Source organism: Battus philenor, unplaced genomic scaffold (assembly GCF_028537555.1).
Source record: "Battus philenor isolate CCGP_79_NKW_IND1 unplaced genomic scaffold, ilBatPhil1.0.hap1 SCAF_29, whole genome shotgun sequence".
Lineage (NCBI taxonomy): Eukaryota > Metazoa > Arthropoda > Insecta > Lepidoptera > Papilionidae > Battus > Battus philenor.
The window spans coordinates 1,772,213-1,793,750 of NW_027181692.1; the positions used below are offsets into that span (position 1 = coordinate 1,772,213).

Consider the following 21,538-nt stretch of genomic DNA (forward strand, 5'->3'; position numbering starts at 1 on the left):
GTTTAGCAATGCAAGTATAAAAGCAGAAATTATAGGATATAATGTATCCTTATAATTGTGTAAATCTTTATGTATATGTGAATTTAATCCTTTCGTCCCGGATGGTACATATGTGTACCACAAATGTGTGAAAACCCGTGGAACCTAAAATGATCGCTCGTTTTCAGTGGAAATTGTACCAGGCCGTTGTTTATGCGTTTGGCTTTGAGGTTATGTACAAAAATCGCACGCTGTTCTCATGATTCTAGCTAGTCTAGCGCTAATTTCCATTGTCTGCATGTGGTTTTGGTGTATAAATTTTTTGATAAATTTTATGTTTTAGTATTCCGGGAAGAAAGGGAAAAAATGTAGCTAAGAGAAACTTTTGTAGAAATCAGTGAAATAAAACAAAAACCACATCATTACATAGTATATATAATATAAGCAAATCATTACAGGAAGTCATTATAAATCTGGACAAACATATTCAATATTAAAATTAAATATAAAAAAATCATTTATTATCTAACATACATATCTTAAATTATCAGTTCTTTCGTATATTAAAAATCAACCTGTACAACCCAAGTAACGATTATCGTATATATATATTTATTAAAAAATATATTTCTCTCAAAATAATTTAATAATTTTTAACAATTTCCTATTAAAAATTCGTACAATATAATTTAAATTCATACACACGAACCAATTTTGCACTAACAAAACTGTGTGTGTGATGTCTAGGGTATTCCTAGGTTACAATTACATTCATGAAGTCTAGATTGTTCTATAAAACATTGGCTGAATGCTGATGACATTTGACAAATAAAAAAAAATAACCACAAGATGGCGTCGCGTCAATGTAAGACGCGGGAAAAGTTATGTGACATTTAAAAATATTTTTCATATTAATAAAGCATTTCTTAATTTTTTACTTTAATTTAATGAATTTAAAGTTTTATTTATCTATAATTCAAAAACCACAGATCAATATTTCAAATTGCATATATATTTATTTAATCCACAAATTCGGTGGGATTGCTTTATAAATAGACTAGAATTATGGTTGGTAAATAAAGTTTAGGTAAGATAAAATATTTTATGTATCTATTTATTTATAATTTATGATTTCGACCTGTGGTTGGATAATAAATAAATACATATATAAATATTTAAAAGCTGCAGTAATTCAAAATAATAATTAAAAATGTCTCTAATAAACAGAAATCTGTATTAAACTAAAGTTGTGTTGGCTTGTTATAGAATGCACTTTTATAATGATAATTATATATATATATGTATATATATGCAATACCCGGCGACAAATATTGCACATGGACCTTTGGAAAGAGACCATCGGTTAATTTCGGCTTGGTAGAGCACTATCTCTATTCCATACTAGGTATGTGAGATTTTGTCAGTCGTATTTCGTGCGACACAGATAACGCTCTATGCCGCCGAAATTAGCCGATTGTCTCTTTCTAAAGCTCGATGTGCAATATTTATCGCGGGGTACTATATATATATATATATATATATATATATATATAACCTTAGACTCATCACGATATCTCAGTAACCATAGGGCTTGGAGGCTTGAAATTAGGTAGCAATATTCCTCACGCGACATAGAGTTTCGGTAAGAATTTTCGTTAGGTTTAGTACGTAATTTTAATTAATTTTTATTTATTTATTTATTAAACAAAGTACACATATTTTCGAACTGTCTCTTATTGGTATTAAATCTCAATATTTTTTTGGCATTTTAAAAATATACGAAATTACAACCACTAAAGGCAGTCTGGGCCACGAAGCGGGCGTGACAGCTAGTATATATACAGACGTAAAAAGTCCACTGTTGGACATAACCCTTCCCTATAAATTGACATGATGCCCTTACGTAAGTCCTCGGAACACGCTGGATCTACACCGTTCCTATTGGATTTCTATAATGGAGCCATGTCCTATCGACCACCGACTATATATATAAATATGTATATATTTATAATGTATTACAATTTTAAAGTCCAGTCTGTAGTGGTCAATGCTCTTTATATAAATTAAATGTATTTAAAATTATAATTCCATTGAATATATATTTAATTTAAATACAAAAGAAAATGTAACACGCGAATTGTTCATTTTTATTTTTGACCATATGTTTAACGGCACGGGTAAATATTTTATTATTATAGTTTTATGTTTCTGCTTATACCATTTGTATAGATGGCGTTAAGTTCCACGCATCAACCTCGTGTAGGTTTATCAACGAAATCAGCGCCTATCGGTCTGGATTTTTTTTTGGTAAGGCGCATTTAGAACGAACTATCTTTCCCACAATATTTCTTTAGTATAGTGACGATATATTTATATATAAAAGATATCTATACGAAAATATACAATGATCGCCACGCTTGGCAGATGAATTGGCGATCGTAGTTTGGATATTTCTTTGTAAGCAGTGACAATCATGTACAATAATGTGTGAATTATATGAGATTTTATCAGGGAATATATCATAGCCCAGAGTTTCCGCACGTTTAAGTGACGCTAAGGTTCTGGATTAGAAGACCATGTAGATAGAGGACCTTGGAAACCTATTGGATATCTTTGAAAGAGGCCTATGTACTGAACATCCAAAGGCCGAAATTATGATATGCCTTCTGTGTTATATAATGATCATCAAAGACACCTTTTTAAAATATACTTAAAAAACATCTATAAAAATTAAATCCATATGCATCCGAAGGCAGGTTTAATAAAATTAAAAAATTCATTCACATGGTAACTCAGAAACACTTTATCTACAATTAATTACCATGATTTCGGTGCTAGGAAGTCCACAGTTGGACATAATACCCTAGATGTCCAATAAACCAGTGGGAAGCGGCCTGTATTCAGCGTATTACGAAGACTTTCACATGGTCGTCATGAAAATTTCTATGAAAAGGTTAATTCCAGCAGTGGGTATTTTATGTCTATATATATTTACTAACGGTTGTCTCCGTTCTGGATGGACATCTGATTTGGCGATCTGTAATGGTAATATCTACAGTACCCGGCGATAATTATTGCACATCGACCTTCGGAAAGAGAATCGGCTAATTTCGGCTTCGTAAAGCACTATCTCCGTCCCACCCTACTTATGTATCGCTTTGTCAGTCGTGCGACAGAGATGACACTCTACGAAGCCGAAATTAGCCGCTTGTCTCTTTCCAAAAGTCGATGTGCAATATTTATCGCCGGGTACTATTCTATACATTCAACTGTAACATACTAAAACATATAACAATTATATATATTTAGAATATTAACATATAGAAGTATATATTTTGAGATCATTTTTCTAGTAGTCGTTACAGCAAAATGTATTTGTATTAGAATGCATGGACGCTACGACAAGCTGCTATTTTTGAATGCGCTCTTGAATATATTTAGAAGAGATCTTTAGAGGCATTCGGTTGTCGACGATTTATATTCTTTTACAATTATCCTCCTTGCTTTTTAAATATGGAATGTTTTAACGTACGTTTTTAAATGCACGTTCAAACAATATAATTATCTATCTATATATGAGATTCCCACCTATATTGACTCATCACGCTATCTCTGAAATCATAATGCTTGGAGATATGAAACTTATGTAGAAATGTTCCTTTTGTCATTTAGATATCAGCTAAGAAAGGATTTAACAAAGTTCCACGCGTAAAGACGTTGAAAGGACATTTAATTAAAAAAATGCAAATTTGTTACTACAGATCGTATCGATATAAAACTTAACCATTAACTATTTTATGCTTGATAAAATTTAGTAAAAATGTATTTTATGAAAATATATCCACAGAAGGTAGTGCGGGCTACGAAATGAGCGGAAAACAACTAGTATATGTACGACATTTCCACCTATATAATCATCACAATTTCTCCAGAAGTATATAACTTAGAGATTTGAAGTTGGGTAGGTATATTCCTTTCGTCGAATAAAAGTCAACTTAGAACGGATTTTACAAAATTACACCCGCAAGGGGTCGTTATGTTCATTATGCAGGGATTGAAATTATGCAGGGAATATTGACAAATGATCTGACATCTAACTAGAAGAATAACATCGAAATGACAATTGTAACTTTTTTTTATTTTTATATCACGCGTCAAAAGATTACACGCATTCAGCCACACGTGTTTAAAAATTTATTGCAACAACGTTCCGAGATTATAGGAGACACGCGTTCATTCAACTTAATTGCCAACGATGTTTTCATATATATTTTATCAGTCAAAGTATATATTCAACTCATAAAAATTTATTATTGTATTTGATCAATGTAAATATCTATGCAGGAGGTACTCGGGATTTATTTAAGAGATCAAATACGGAATGTGAAGATCTATAGATCTCTACGAACGAATTTAATTAGTGTGACATTAAAATTGTTGTCTAGATGGACAGTGACATACAGGAAATCCAACCACATGGTGGAGGAGGACCTTGTTAAAATCGGAAAACGCTATGTGCTAGTTGGGGGAGGTTTATGTTCAGAAGTGGATGTTCCGTAGCTGAAGTAATGATAAAATATTGATACGATCTGCAAAAACTTAACTCAAAACGTCAAATGAATAATTTTTTTCACATAAAACTAAACTCTTTCGCTAACTGTAAGGTTACTTACGACATAGTTTTGCAGTTCCAGCTACCTCTGGGTTCATGCCAGAAATATGTTCAATTTAATGCCCTATTTACTATAATACAGAGTATATATATATATATAAAAGTGTTGTTAAAGAGGAGATGTTAAGGGAGTGTTTACAAATCATCTGACATCTAGAAGAAATGCATCAAAAGTATGTTTTTTTTTTAAAATCAAATCACTCACGCGGCAAAGGATTAATATGCATTCTGCCACACGTGTTTGACAGTTTATTATCTCAAAGTTCTTAAATAATATGAGACACGGATTTTACTAAATATTTTAAAATTATTGTTCACGTAAATGCCCCGATTTTTTTTTTGGTAGGATACAAATTACCAACAATTTATTTTTATCAATGCACAAACACAAAAGGCAATGCGGGGCACGAAAAGCGGAAGGAAGCTGCTAGTACATATGAAATTAACTATCAATTTTTCTATATATGTGTATGTAATTATATTTAAACACTGTCGGAATGTTTTAAAGTATAATTAAGAATTCACTGTATTACCCTGTAGTTATTTAGTTTTGATGAAAAATATAATTCATTTTAAAATAATTTAAAAAAAATCCAATGTAATATCAATCTAGACTCCAAGAATGTTTTTTGATAATTTCTTTATAATTATTATTAACCACTTTAAAATGTAATCGACAAAAAAAAATATAGTGTTGCCACATGCTATTCTCAAATGTGACATCGCCTGTTGATATAAAAAAATATAAATAATATAGTCGATGCCTTAAATATTATACAGTCTGTTAGACTTGAGACAGACGATATCACGATTCAATAATCGATTATTTATTAAATATAATAATCGATTTGTAGCAACACTATGAGGGAAATGTAAGTACCTCTTGATTCTGAAACATCCTGTATGGCACCAACATCACAGACACTTATGGCAAAACACAGACAGAGCTTCATGTTCGATTTCACCAATAAGGTGTGTTTCCTCCGCAGTCTGCTCTTCCTGACCAGGAGTTTCCGTAGTTGATTCTAGCGCATGAGATCGCTGGTGTACTTCTGGCTGAAGACTTCTCTATTCTATAGTTCTTACCGCTGTTATTGTCCCAGAACTCCTTTCCTTGACATCGGAAACCGACGCAAAAATCCAGACGACGCGAGTGAATTGGTAGTTGCAGTCGGAAACCAAATGTATCATAGACGCCACTGTGGCATAAAGGTCTTGATTCTATGAAAGCACAGTACGTGTCCTCGTGTGAACTCCATCCGTCTGATGTTGTCCTCACAAAGACCTCTTTGGAGAAGTCCAGGTTTTTAACTTTCACTGTCCCATCGACTGCCAGCTCGTTCTGTTTAAGGATAACATTCTCTAATGACACACAATCTTCTGTTATCCTTCTGCGGAATTCTAGATAATCCGATGCAGGTTGAACGAATCGAGTCTCCCATAGATCCACCACTGGTTTTGGTTCAGGTTTGTTCTCTATTGTCGGACTTGCGACAACTTTTAACGCCCAATACGGAGGCACGTGTGACGGTTCTGTCATGAATTTCACTTGCTCCAAGGCAAAGCCCCGATCGTCTGCAAAGACGACTCGTTTCTTCTTTTTCTCCGTGGGTATTCTTATACAGGATCTGGGTGCTGATTTTAAAGTCAACTGCACAGGTTTTAGCACGGATAGACACGGGGCGGAGTATCCTCGGGTGGTGATCTTCGTTGGTCTTCGCGGCGGTGTGTAGTCCGCGAGGAATCCGGCTGGGGGGCTGTGGCCGTAGAACAGCTGCTCAGACGCCAGCATATCGATCGCCGCACACATCGCGATCCTGCAACGATAGACACGTGCGATCAATCTCGCGTCTGACGAGGAACTAAACGGAATTCAAAGCGGACGGCGCTTTTATAGCGTCCGCCACGCGTCTGATACCGCTGTGAGTAGGGTGACAATGATTTTTTTGAAAATGTAAATATATATCGCGACGTAATAAATATACGAATGGTTTTTACTTTTAGATTTAAAGTTTGAATTTTCGTAGTTTAATCAAAAACTATAGATTTTGAAACTGAATTGTTTTAATTCTATTTGTTGTGCTCTCTTCTTTCAACTATATTATTATAGAAATGTTCAATTTGATTCTAACTTCTGTCAAATGTTACTCTTCTGACACTCTACACTTTTATACAAGTACTTATTTCCATAATACTATATTTCGATATGCATATATATAGATTCCTTTGATGTGAATCGAAAAAATATCTCAACTTATTTTATGTTTCTCTTGCACATCATAAATTTAACTTAAGTCGTCGATTCAGCCCCTCGATATCCAGCCTGCATGGTATAGATATATCTATGGGGGGATATACCATTATCGCCACGCTTTGGTGATCGAAGTGTAGTATTATATTACGCAGAGGACGTTGCTATTCATTCTCTGGAAACTTATTTGTGTATTATCAATCCTATATAATTATTTCACAAAGTGTGAATTATATAAGATTATACACCAGGAATCGAACTCAGTTTCAGTCCTTACATAGAGGACTATATAATTAATGCGTGAGTGACAATGAGCAGGGCAGATCGCTTGTGCAACTGATGGCCGTTGTGTGCAGAAAGATTCTCGAGTGGCGACATGCGTGGGCACGCATCCCACTAGGTGGGCCAACATAGTTAAGGTCGCGGTAAGTCGCTGGATATGGGACTCCTTGCCCCAATTATCATGACGATCTTCGGAGGAGGTCTATATCCTTCAGATGGAGTCCATAAACTAAAAAAAGATGAGTGTGAATAACATAAGATTGTCGATCGCAAGCTTCAGGATACCATGGCAGATATTGGAATACATTATTTATATATTTATTCACTCATTATTATACATCAACAGGACATGAAAAGAAATCCCTCGGGCAAAAATTGCGTACGATGAGAAGTCTTATAGTAAAACGCGATATATTTCGGAAGTCTGCATGATTGTGATATATATATATATATATATACACATATATATATATATATATATATAGGTATATAGCGTAGCGGTAGAGGTATGAGACTTGCGATAGTAAAGTCTATATTTCGATTCCCGGAATACAATCCTATATAATTCACACTCTGTGTGTTAATTATATAGTATTGCCACTTTCCACAAATAAATTTCCAGAGGATGGGCAGCAGCGATCCTGCGTATCATAATACAGCGATCGCCAACTCTCCTCCCAAACCTTATATGTCTTGCAGAGGGCCTCTATGAGTTGAAACAACGAGGACGTCTTTTTACTTATGGGAGCAGACTACAGTATTACTTCTATTATCATCATTTTAAGACGTCCACTATTGGACTATTGGTCGAAAACAGCATGTCCAGCATTTTCTGACGACCTTAACAAGATCGTCTGACTCTGTGTTTAACACTAATCGGTGTAACATAACTCCTGAAGATGCCCCGTGGAGGGGTGAAACACGTGTTGAGTGATTTGACGGTGGCAGTTGTGTAATTCGCATTGTTTGCCGCATACGCATTTATCAGCGGGCTGGCGGGCGGTGCACTTTGTTGCACGACTACCACTGCGTGCGGAAGTGGCTAAATATTGGTCCTTTTCTTTCGTCGTCTATCTTTATGGGTGGATGCCCAACGCTGCGCATGCCATTTATATAAATGCCCTTCCATTAGGGCTTACAATACCGGGATTCCGGATGATTTTTCTCCGTTATTAAAAACCGGTATTTATGTAAAAATACCGGTATTTTAGTATTGCATTAATTGATAAAAATTAAATTTGTGAACAATATATAATGACAATAGCGCCGACAAGTGTAGAAAAAGCTTTTTTGGCGGCTTGTTATATTTGTACGACAATTCGTTTTTCGCTTGAAGAAACTATTGATTGTTTATATTCTTTAAGAGTGTACTTTAATAAACAAAACGCAAGTTATTAATATTATTTCATAAATATTTTGAACTTAATTATATTTTTTTGCTTATACTATATAATGCCGTACGAGCCTATTATATATAATATGTAACATAGAATTGAATATTTATTTAATATTCTTTATTGTACACTATAAGATACATTTAATAATTTTTACAATTACACAGAAAAGTACAATGGGCGGTCTTATCACACAAGGCAATCTCTTACAGACAACCATAGTAAGGAAAAGATAATAGTACTTATAAAGGGTAGTTCACGTGTATAAAAAAATACATATTCACAAACAAATGAACATAAATATTCATAAACATACATAGACACACATACATACGTATATAACATATATACTTATAATAAAAAAAGGTTTAATACATATTATAAATATAATACAATAATAAATAAAAACATCTAATTGACTTCGATCAGTATTGGTATATATATATATTTAATATGTACTATTTTTACTTGCACGTTTTTTGTATCTATCTACTCCTACTGTCTATGTAATAAAATAAATTATATCAACTCATTTTAGAACAATATTTATCGTATTTCATATATTATTTGTTAACAAGTCAATATAACAACTGAGTATCCTGATATTGCAAATTTCAAATATCAAATACTGGTATTCAGATTTTAGTTCGGTATTGTAAACACTACCTTTCATATATTTTAGGTGTGGACACTCGAACAGAGGTGAAGCGTCGAAGTTCTGATTGTTTATTTTTAAATCGCAAACATCTTCGAGCAAACCAGGCCGAGGTGACATAAAGTTTATCGGATTTATTTCATAAAAAATAAAACATTCGCATACACAAACGTTTGCACATACATTATAAACGTTAATTTTATTTAATTACTAGCTGATCATTTTAGAAATTAATGTTTTTAATTGACAAATAAAAAAAGGGTTTGATCGTAGAGGGGTGCAAATTTAGGGTTGTATGTATTTCTGTATGCTGTATCATGAAAAAATAAAAACAACAAATTTTGTCTAAAAATAAAAAAATGTCGTGGTGGACCATCCTTAACATTTAGGAGTATGAAAAATAGATGTCCGATTAGAAATAGATGACTCTGGCAGACATGTGCGTTGAGATTCACGAAAATCGGTCGAGCCGTTTCAGAGGAGTTTATAAAGCTGTAAAAGCCAAAACGGCTAACATCTCCCCCTGCGCCCATCAACATACGAATATAGCCCACACCGTGACACGAGAATTTTGTATATTAAATTTGATAATGAACAAAAATATATAAAAATCTAGTAAATATCTGCTCTGAAATGAAATGAAACGGCAAGACAGATATGTAGAATGTAAGGAAAGAATCAAAGATCTTAACACGCATGGAAGACGAGCGCGCAAATAAAAAACAAGTGAAATAATTATTAAATAGAAATAAAAGGCCTTGACCCATAAATAAGTTAGGGGTACAAAAAGCCTCTACAAGCGGGGGCCCAAAAAATATCTTCTCCTAGATTTCTTCTTCATTTCTCCAAACCGAATCGTAGGTCCACCTAGAGAGAGACCAGCTCACGCCACATCCACTAGCTCATCATCAGATTTACTTAATACAAAATACAGTATGATCGTATTTAGGTATATAAGCTTTAAAGATGTCAAAGTTAAAAACAAAATGTTCTTTATTCAAATATGCTGCTCAATCAACATATAATGTCGGCATTGTTGTCCCTGCAAGAAGCAACTGGCTCCGAAGGCAGTTTTAAAGCCTGCGGGAGACTCAACAGTTGCTCTCAGGGACGGCTCCAGCTCGTGTAGCGCCCGTGTGCAATGAAACCCTGGCGCCCCCTAGGCCCCCCTCCCCGCGGCAATAACTATTAACTTAGCCGTCTTAACAAGAAAGTTTTTTCATATTCCAACAAGCTATTTTATAAGTAGGTATAGCTTACAGTATGGCATTAGTTACGGCCTTTCTTCTTATGACGGCAGAATAACACTCATTGTTTTTATGCCTGTAGCACATCTCTGTTGCGAAATTAAGCGGCGATGTTTGAAAAAGAATCCGCACATAGGGCGCTCGCGTTTGATAACTGCCTCCACCGCGCTGGCTGGACGCTTCTGTCATATCATTGTTGCACCATGATGGTCCGAGACGATGCTCTTAGCTGTCTCAGGGAGCGGCACGACGCCCGTGTGTATTGCACACCCTGCACTATAGGTTAAACCGCCCCTGTGTTGCTATTTACAAATATAGTTTTATGAATAGTCCGCGACAATAATTAGCTTCCTATATGAGCATCAACAACATTTAAGTTCACGCATTAACATCAGTATAGTATTTTTGAAGAGAATAATAAATTAAAAAAAAATGGTTTTGTATCTCTCCATTGAAAAATCTGGTGTATGATACATCCTATAATTGAATGAATTTAATAATAAACAATGTAATATAATTACATAGTAATGAAAAGGTTTTTCAAAATTCGAATTATTGTTTACAATATGTCCATGAAGGTTTTGTACTGTAATAAGTTTTTTTCACGTTGTAATAAAAAAAAAATTAATGTAACATATTTCAGAGAGATCACATTTATCGATCAAATGTGATATATATGAATTATAATTCATAGATGCAATTGTTAATTTACAATGTATATTTGCAGGGAGTAAACTGTAGAAAGAGAGATGTACAAATTGAAGTTACATGTCATGGAGATCTCCTAGCAGGGGCCTTTGATCCTGGTCACTTTGTGAAGCGTCAGGGGTCTTATCAGGTAAAATTGTACCAGGCTCCACCAGGTCTAGAGCCTCGGTATCTTAAAATGGGTCTCAGGCTACGGAGACGACGTCATCAGCGTAAGACCGCGCGACAGACCCCGGAGAATGGTGTTCCACCAGAAACGGAGCCTTCGGAGTCACGGGTTTAGAGTGGCCCAAAACTGCCACTAGCTTCGCCGACCGATCGATGTGGTCCCAAAGTAATAATAATAGATATATTTATATATGTATATGTATTACGAACAGTAATTTGTAATTGATTCATAAATAAACTTAAAAGTAATATTAAAATAACATTTTAATTAATGTTAAAAACTATTTCAGTTGTTTAAAAAAACAAGTTTAAGCGCCTTAAATGAAAACAAAGTGATTAGTAGATCGACAAACACTTCGTGCGATATCTTAATTAGTTGCAATATAATTATATGGCGTTTAACTGATTGTAAACAAACTGTTAATAAAATTACATACGAATCTAAATATATATATCATATATATATATATATACACACACACACACACACACACACACACACACACATATATATATATATATATATATATATATATATATATATTAGGGGTACCGGAAAGTAATATCGCTTTCTTAAGTTAAATTCACACGACTACATTTTTAACAAGTTTTTATTTCTAATCAACAATATATTCCCCTTCGTTATCAACGACCTTTTGCCGTCTAGTATACAAAATCAATGCCGAAGCGGTAACAAATCAATCGGTTTTTCTGTAAAATATGTCGACAGAAACGCAATTACTTTCCTGTCCCCCTAATATATAAATGCCACGCTTGGCAGACGGTTTGGCGATCGCAGTGTGGTATTATGGTACCCAGAGGCCGCTGCGGCCTATTTTCTGGAAATTTATTAATACAAGAATGTATATATAATCTAATTTGCGACCTACGATCGCAAATCTCAGTACTCCAGTCTATATTATGTTTGAACCTGTGATTGTTCCTGTCTTAGACGTGGATATGTTGGGTGCACTTGTCCGTAACAATATATTGTGTCAATGTTTCTGTTTCTGTCATTGTTTCTTCAATCTGATTTTATTTTCTAACGAATCGCATGCTTCTGTCATACCTCCCGTAACGCACACGTGTGGTCACTGTAAATGATTTCAAATTTCTTTTACGTAATTTTAAAAACTGGACATTGTTAGGGTGTCGTAAAAACAAACAAGACTTCAATGATTGAAAAAATAATCATAATAATTAGTTGACTTAAACTTTTAACAGAACTCTTATTGATGGTCAACTTATTATCTATATATTTTTAGAAGCAGGAAGAAACTTCACAGCAACACATATTTTAATAAATTTTAATACAGATTTATACATATACACTTTATCACATATAGCCTGAATGATATAAAAACATTCCGGCGACATCACTGCCAAGGATTCTTGTCATTTTAATATATTTTTTTATTGAATAATTAGCCTTTTGCGTCAATTTATTCTTAATATGGGTTTTGATTTTGTAATCCAATAATGTTTTGCGGCATTTTATTAAACATATATATATATGAAATAGATAGTTTAAGACACTTAAACACTTGCAAAAACGTGAACAATTTTTTTTTTCGGAAACAAACGTAAATACAAAGCAAAGGCGCAGACGCTGTCTGTGGAATAAATATCCTAATAATAAAAAATATCTAATGCTAATTTGAACAAATAAATAGATAAATAAATATTAACTACAGCCTGCTATTTAGTTACAGGAGTCTAAATAGACCCAATAAATTTGGATGTGTTTTTAACTTCTTATACCTGCAGTTAGCTGGATATATTGGCTGACTGTGGGAATGATAAGATAAGAAGTTTTATTATATTTTGAAACACACATTCGAAATAAAGGAGGCGATATGATACCTAGTTGTTGAAGATAGCGTGAATGTATACAGAGATAGCTCTGTTCTGTGATGATCCAATCAATATAAAGAAACACGTTTTTATATATCTTACTTACTCACTCCGCTGGCTCAGTGACCCAAAGTGGGTCTTGGCCTCCGAAACGAGAGACTTCCACTTTCCTCTATCTTGCGCCATCGTCTGCCATTGGTTGACATTCAATTCGCGCAAGTCTGCCTCAACGCGATCGATCCAGCGATACCTGGGTCTATCCACTGGTCTTCGACCCCTCGGTTTTTCCAGGTACGCTACCTTCACGCTCCGATCCGATCCCATTCGCTCCAAGCGACCAAGCCAGCGGATTCGTTGAGCTTTATATTCGCCAATGATATTTGGCTGTGCTACTTAAGTCTCAATTTCGGCATTCTTTCGGAGCCTCCAAGATCCGTCTTGATTTCTCGCTGGTCCCAAGATCTTCCGCATGATTTTGCGTTCCGTCACTAGCAGTTTTTGTTCTTCTTTCAAAGTTAGCGTCCAAGATTCACAGCCATACATCAATATTGGTCGTATTACGGTTTTGTAGATACGGACTTTTGTACTTCTGTTTAGGAGCCTAGACATCAGAACCTTGTGAAGTGCTGCACTGCATCTCAGCGAGTTCTGGACACGGATATCGATCTCCTCTTCTCTGGTGTTGTCATCCGTTATGGTGCAGCCTAGATTCCGGAACTTCGCCATTCCCGCATATGAAACGTTTCCAACGTGTAGGTCATATCGTTTAACACGCTTATTCTTGTATCGTTTCATGTGGAGATACTCGGTTTTTTTAAGTTTTAATATATCATACACCATAAATTTTTTAACATTCTTTCTCCTATTTTATACATCATATTAACTTTCTTTCCTTATCTTTCGTTTCTACACAATATCTGTTGTTATCTATGCTTCATTATTATCCATGCATAACATTTTAAGTTTAACTTTGTCACGTTTTTATTGCATTATCATAGATTTTTATTCTATTTCTATATTTCTCTTGATTTATATTTGAACACAGCATCTATTTTAAATTTTTTCAGTCTAGATATTCGTATAGTTTACATATATCTTTATCTGACCTTTTATACTATCATTTTTGAAGTTGTTTGCCCGGAAGTCTTTTATAGAGTTGCATATAAATTGATAAAGATAAAATTAATTTCTTCAATATTGTCATTTTTAACAGAACTGTTATCGATCGTCAACTTATTTATATGTTTTTAATCTATTATATTTTTTACTATACTCTGCTTATAGTGTTACAATTGTGGAGAAGACCAAGAAGAAGAGAAGAACAAGAAGAAACTCCAGAAAATGGAAGGGTTCACTGGTCAGTTGCACGATGGCATTCGCACTAAAACCATTCTATATGTGTATATTATATACGTCTTGCAATGGCAGCGTGGACCACTCGACTAATTATGAAAGGATATATATATATATATATACCTGTGTGTGTAAGAAAAAGACCAATATTTAGCCACTTCCGCACATGCAGTGGTAGTCGTGCAACAAAGTGCACCGCCCGCCAGCCCGCTGCACGACTACCACTGCATGTGCGGAAGTGGCTAAATATTGGTCCTTTTCTTACTTAGGATGGACTTGTGCAAAATAACGCCTGATTCCATTTATATAAATATATATATATATATATATATATATATATATATATATATATACATCGGGACTGTCCGCAGGCACACAACAGCGTGGTCGCAGCAAGATTCACGCGACGATCACCGTCGCGGGCGCCGGTCGCGCGTGATCGCTTTAATGCCACGGCACAACAGCGCGCTTTCCTTTGCCTGTTACCACCCGTTACTCGCATAGGACTAGGCAGCAGCATCTTTATATTTACACTTGTATATATAAAAGCTTCGGGAGCTTATAGCACATTCAAGCATATTAGCATATAGCATATTAGCTTGCTATATAGCTAATCTAGCTATCTTGATATCTATCTAGCTATATCAAGCTTTTTTCAGGTGATGAACACCCACTGCAAGGCATAGGTATCTCGCAACGATGAATGAAGGAAAGTGATGCACGGAAGACGATTTGAGTGTGAACAAAGATAAACATTGTGAAAGACATAAGGAGATTGTAAAACATGATATCGTGAATAATGAAAGGAGAAAGTGGAATAAGAATTGCAAAAGGTGGCGTGTTGGAAAAGGTCTCTATTCAGCATTTTTCCAAGACCTTAATTGTAAAGCCTGCATATTTTATATATTAATTCATTTGTTTTTTAATTAATTTGACCTCTGTCTCGCCTGATGTCGCCTGACGAGGTCTAAGATATATGCTTGTATAGAAACATATTCACTCTTGTTTTGAAAACTAATAAGTTATAATTGGTTGTTTCATACCTTGACTTGCAGTATAAAAGTACAACAATACCTCGCTTTGCGTCGTTTCGTTTTGCGTTTTTTTTTTTCGAAGTTGCGTCGCTGCTTAATTAGTACTAATTTTCACTGTGCGTCGTTAGATTTTCGAGGTTGCGTTGTTTGGGGTTCGAGTCTTTAATTTTTTTATTTTTCTTTTCCAAAAGATGGCAACACTTTTGTTTCTAATCGCACCATGCCATCAAAACTCGGGAATGCCTTTTCTAACTAAAAATCAACGCATTGAATACAGTTTTATTTTCACTTTATTTTGGTAATTTAAACTCCAAAATTATATTAAAATTTAATTATTTAAACTACAAAATGGCGGATTACGTATTTTTCCTTAACCCCCTCAATATGGGTATCAAATGAAAAGGCTACACTAGTTAAACACGATGATTATGTCAAATATTAAAATTCAAGATGGACGCCGTTCCAATATGGCGGACTAGGTACATATTTTTCTACAACCACCATAATATGGGTATCAAAAAACCGTTTAACTTAAAAGTTTTTTAAATGTATTTATTTGGAACGTAATCACGACGCAAAGTGGGGTATTAGTGTATTAGCAAAACGCTCAGTGCTGGCGGTAGGAATTTAAATCGTGTACGGATGTCTTGTATCCATGCGTCTTGTCGTCTGATGGAAGAATTGTTGTAACTCCGACGAAAAATCTCCAAAATGGAGTCGGTAAAACAATGATAAACAGATAAATATTTGGTGCTCCAAGTTCTGTAGCTTATTGATCATCAAAGTGTCATCACCCATCAGCCTGTTGACTCATCTCTATATGGAGTCCTTTTCATATTGTAGTCTCCAAATGTCCTGTCCACTGTCATTTCTGTTTCATGTCATGTAAGACGGTCAACTATTTTAGTCTCGTCTTATTTATTCGATAGTTATTATTTTATCTGTACTTATTTTTAATACGCTATCTATTTCTAGTTTCTGGTATTATTCTGGATTAGATTTTATTTATTATTATAATAATAATGGAAATAAAAAAACTTATCAATTGTTAAGTGTAACATGAAATCAAACAAAATACTATAAAGATAAAACAGAGTAAATATTTGTACTATATTTGATGCGATAACAAAAAAACATTTAGAGATGTTTTTAATGACAATTTAGTTCAGAGATTCTCAACCTTTTTTATGCCAACCTATGTAACATATATAATTTTCATATCAAAGCGAAAGATTTAAACTCGTGTCTGATCCATTTTCGAATTGTCCTCCTGTGGGACGTGGGCCCCACGTTGGGAAACACCGGTTCAAACAGTTTACTAAGTAAACCAACTGTTTATTTCTTTTAGATTCATCTACAGGATGATTGGTTATAGGTGTAAAAGTCTTAAAAAGCTGAATGTATGCTTTATTCGCTGTATTAATGTATGGTATACCTTATCTAAAACCAATGGTGTTAGAAATAATAAAAAACGTAACGATAATAAATATATATTTTTTTAAATTATTCATATTAAAATTGATATTTATTTCTCTTGATAGAATAGCGTAGAATATCAGCACAGAAGATTAAACTCCTTAGAAGAAGCTGGATAGAGGCAGAACTGGTTCTATTGGTAAATCTATAGAAGATGCTATATCTAGCAGTAGACCTATCATGATTGACAGGTTGATGTTTCCAATTGATTATTTATAGATGAAACAGAGCTGTCAGATAAATATAATATTCAATAAATAATAACTTTAACTTGTAAACACTTGAGCATTGGGTTTCTAAGTCAATAAAAAAATAAATACATTTAAAAAACTTTTAAGTTAAATGGTTTTTTGATACCCATATTGTGGTGGTTGTGGAAAAATATGTACCTAGTCCGCCATATTGGAACGGCGTCCATCTTGAATTTTAAATTTTGATATAATCAGCGTGTTTTACTAGTGTAGCCCTTTCATTTGATACCCATATTGAGGGGGTTAAGGAAAAATTCGTAATCCGCCATTTTGTATCGGCGGCCATCTTAGATTTATAATGTTATTGATTTTATTATATTGTATTGTCATCTAAATTAAATGTGTGTACCAAATTTCAGATCAATCTGACAACGGGAAGGTGCTTTAATTTCAATTTCTAAATTTGATCCAAATAAATTCCGTACGGGTCAAACTATTACATGGGTATCAAATGAAAGGGCTACACTAGTGAAACACGATGATTATGTCAAAATTTAAAATTCAAAATGGACGCCGTTCCAACATGGCGGAGTAGGTACATATTTTTCCACAACCACCACGATATGGGTATCAAAAAACCGTTTAACTTAAAAGTTTTTTAAATGTATTTTATTTCTTGTATTTATCAAGTGTCTGTTACTATTTTTGATATATAATTTTTAATTATTCTCAATGCTATGTGACTTGCCCTCTGTCAATACAGATTGCTGATACGTTATGTAAACGCGGCGTGAGTAGTTTGTCCACTAGGTGGACTGAAGAGTAAAGAAGCCGCTTGGTGTGGGCAACGTAAGACCTGTCATCGTGGCGATATTTGAGTGAAAAAGATTAGTAAGTTATGATAAAGTTTTAGCGATTATTCAAAATTAATATAAATATGTATAAAAAACGAAAAAACATCTAACAAATTTATTGCCATAATTAAAAATCGACACTTAAACCAAATAATATAAATTTATTTAATGGAGTAAATATATATATTTCCATTTAGCATAGTTCATTTAAAAATATACTAATATTTATTTTAAACCACTATCGAATTCGTTGCGTATATTTTGTAAAATAAAATTTTGAACAGTCAGAAAATCCTTCAAACATATTGCAGTACTTATATTGAGTTAAAAAAAAATAGTACTGTTTTTTGTAATAAAAACTTTTTTGTCAGATTCGTTTATTAATAATCATATTTTTTTATTAATAATCATTCGATCTTTCAAATAATATTCGAAATAAATTCGAATCATTCAAATAATATTCGTTTATTAATAATCATGTTTATTAATAATAAACTGAAATCGGGTAATGGGTGAGTAACAGCTAATCCCAGATAAATAATTAAAAAATCTATATCACGTGTTTTATACGTGGGTGTCCCATAAATCAACGTCAACGAGTCGTAGTGGAGACTAAAAGGAGAATTCCTATCGCTGTGACACAATTCTAGTGTTATTCTACTAAAAAGGATAATTTGCTTAGTGTTACCATACATATTGTCAAAAAGAAAAACATTTTTATTGTACGTAACATTTATTACTATTACAGTGTGTTTAATATATTAATATTAAACTATTAAAAATATATTAAACTTATACGAAGTGGTCTTCGTTGGGTGCAATACAGTCCTTTAAACTTTGAGGTCAGGTAAAATAGCAGCACGTACTAGGAACTAGCACTTTTTTAGAGCAAGAATTTTTCTGTAAAACTGACCATAAATCATAATCTAGTGCAGTGATTCCCAAAGTGGTCTATATCGACCCCTAGGGGTCTATGGCAACCTGCAAGGGGTCTACGTCAGCGAAAAAAAATTTGGGGGTCCATGAAATGATAATGGGGGTCCACGATAGTAAATCTCAACACATACACTGATAGTACCTATTTACTTACATCATACTATTTTACATAACAGATACAAAATTTTATTTTGAGTAGTTTTAATTTAAATTCTATTAATAAATGTTTAAATTATCATGTGTTTTTACTTTAAGTTTTTAACACTAAAGTTCACTACAGTTAGAAATTTACAGGAAATCAATATTAGGTAAGTAGGGGGTCTACCCAACACGGAAAAACATGGCAATGGGTCTACGACACAAAAAAGCTTGGGCAACTTTGATCTAGTGGATTAAGATCAAGACAAAATGACGACCAATCTTCAGCTCTGATGAAGTCCAGAACGTTCAAGACTAACCAATAGCCCGAATAAACAAATGACTAATAACAAGCGTATGGAGGAATTTATAAATCATATTTGGCGCCATACCTGCTTTATGTAATGCAATCACAGCGATTCGATTCTCTTTATCACCCCACTCCGTTTTAAAATCGCACAATATTTTACAACATGGCGCCAAAATAACTAAACAATAAACAATCATATAAAAATGACAGATTCCAAATTTAAAAGTAATATTTTGTTTGTTTTTAATTAAGTCAAATGTCAATAATTACTTCCTTACATAAATTCTATATTTAAAATTTCATGAATAAAGTTATTGTTAAAAAAAAAACCTTTCAATTTTTATCGTAATTGTTTATATTTGATAAACTCACCTATCTTTTGATAAAATACAAAAACATTATTAATTTTCATTTATGTGTCATTTTAGGCACCCGAGATTTGAATCGGCTTAGCAACAAATTTTACAATTCGTTTATGTCATAATAAACACGTACGCAATTATCAGTTTTATATCTATGACACATAGAGGCGATAATCGATTGCGTAGTTATTTATAAACGTCAAATATATGAAATGATTCAATAATGATACTTATTGACGGATGTGTAAGGATCTAAATCGGTTGTATTAGAAACAAAAATGGCGGGTTTAAAAACAATAATGGCGCGAGAAGCGCACAGATTAAAAATAAGAACAAAGCGTCCTTGACATTGCTTTAAATATGGGATACAGATAACATTCTACACGGTACGTTGACACCGCGATACGTTATCTGCGTATTGAATTGGGTATCTGTTTGTTTATTGGACTATTATCTATTATTCTTTGTAAATACGTGACAAGATATGTAATGTATATAGGTGAATACATCAATGTCTTGTTTAGTTTATATTAACCCTTTTAATGTCGGGCGAAAAAGATGTATCTATGAGGGAATAGCGCGCCGAATTTCACAGTTTTACTAGGGTTAGGTAAAATGCGCATAAAAACCAAACGAGAATCCATCTTTACATAATTTAAAAAGCGGTATACTTTGTATGAAGTAAAGGACAAAAAATTGACTAGTTTTTCTCTGCAAAAATATATAAATAAAAAGGGTATAAATTTTGGTAAAAATAGTAAATGTTGAGTTCTCTCTTACACAACGTATTTGCATATATGTATAAAAAGTTATCTTATCATCATAATTTTATATTATGAAGTATATCTCGAATAGGTCCGATAAGCGCCCAAAGCCACAGTAAATGTCCCAGCTTTGATACCGCTGGAGCGGCCACCATGGGTGTTTATATTAGATTTCGGCATCATCATATTCAGTCGTATTTCGCAAAGTTAAAATGAAAAACAATATTTTTTAATTCTCTCGTAATGAAATTAGATTATTTATAACGTATTAGAAATTTATTTTGAAATAAAGTTCTTCCGCAATGCGAATAGTGAAGCACTAGCACTACGAGGCAAGGGCCGATATATTACTCTGGCACTTCTCGCCATTGTAGCAGAAGCCAATATATCGATTCTGGCACTTCCCGCCAGTGTAGCAGGAGCTGATATATCGACTCTGGCACTTAGTGCCAGTGTAGCAGGAGCTGATATATCGACTCTGGCACTTAGTGCCAGTGTAGCAGGAGCTGATATATCGACTCCCGGCACTAAAATGTTTTTTTTTTTTAAATGGCCCCCGTATTGGGAGCCTCTCGTACCCCCTATCTGGTGTGGGACAGGGACTTTTGTTTTCATTTATTTAATTTTTCACAATCTTTTTTTTTTATTTTCGCTCTCTTCATTTATGCATCCTACGACACTAAAATGGTTAATGCCGTTATATTATAGACTGTGGTCTATCTTTGAGTTGAGACAAGCTCACATACGAGACACGGAGGAGGGTACGGTAGGGATTTCTTTACAGGATCGAAAGGAAGTAACCATAGCCATATGAAATGGCAAGAAGTGGCAGATGCAAGCTGGAGTCTTAAAGTTTTGAAGACCACGGACTGTCACCTCCACGTTGTTAGAGTTGAAATAGCCTGGATAA

At 33.9% G+C, this 21,538-nt stretch overlaps 1 protein-coding gene across 2 annotated transcripts in view; it reads right to left on the bottom strand.

Moving 5' to 3' along the window:
* Nucleotides 1-398: 398 nt before the first annotated feature.
* Gbs-70E (Glycogen binding subunit 70E) overlaps nt 399-21,538 on the bottom strand; it is a 66,299-nt gene continuing 45,159 nt past the window's right edge. For both annotated transcript variants that reach the window (XM_068769844.1, XM_068769843.1), the window contains one exon: nt 399-6,468. In XM_068769844.1, the coding sequence (XP_068625945.1) occupies nt 5,613-6,461 (849 nt within the window). In that variant the 5' untranslated portion in view covers nt 6,462-6,468 and the 3' untranslated portion in view covers nt 399-5,612. The remainder of the gene's footprint in view (nt 6,469-21,538) is intronic.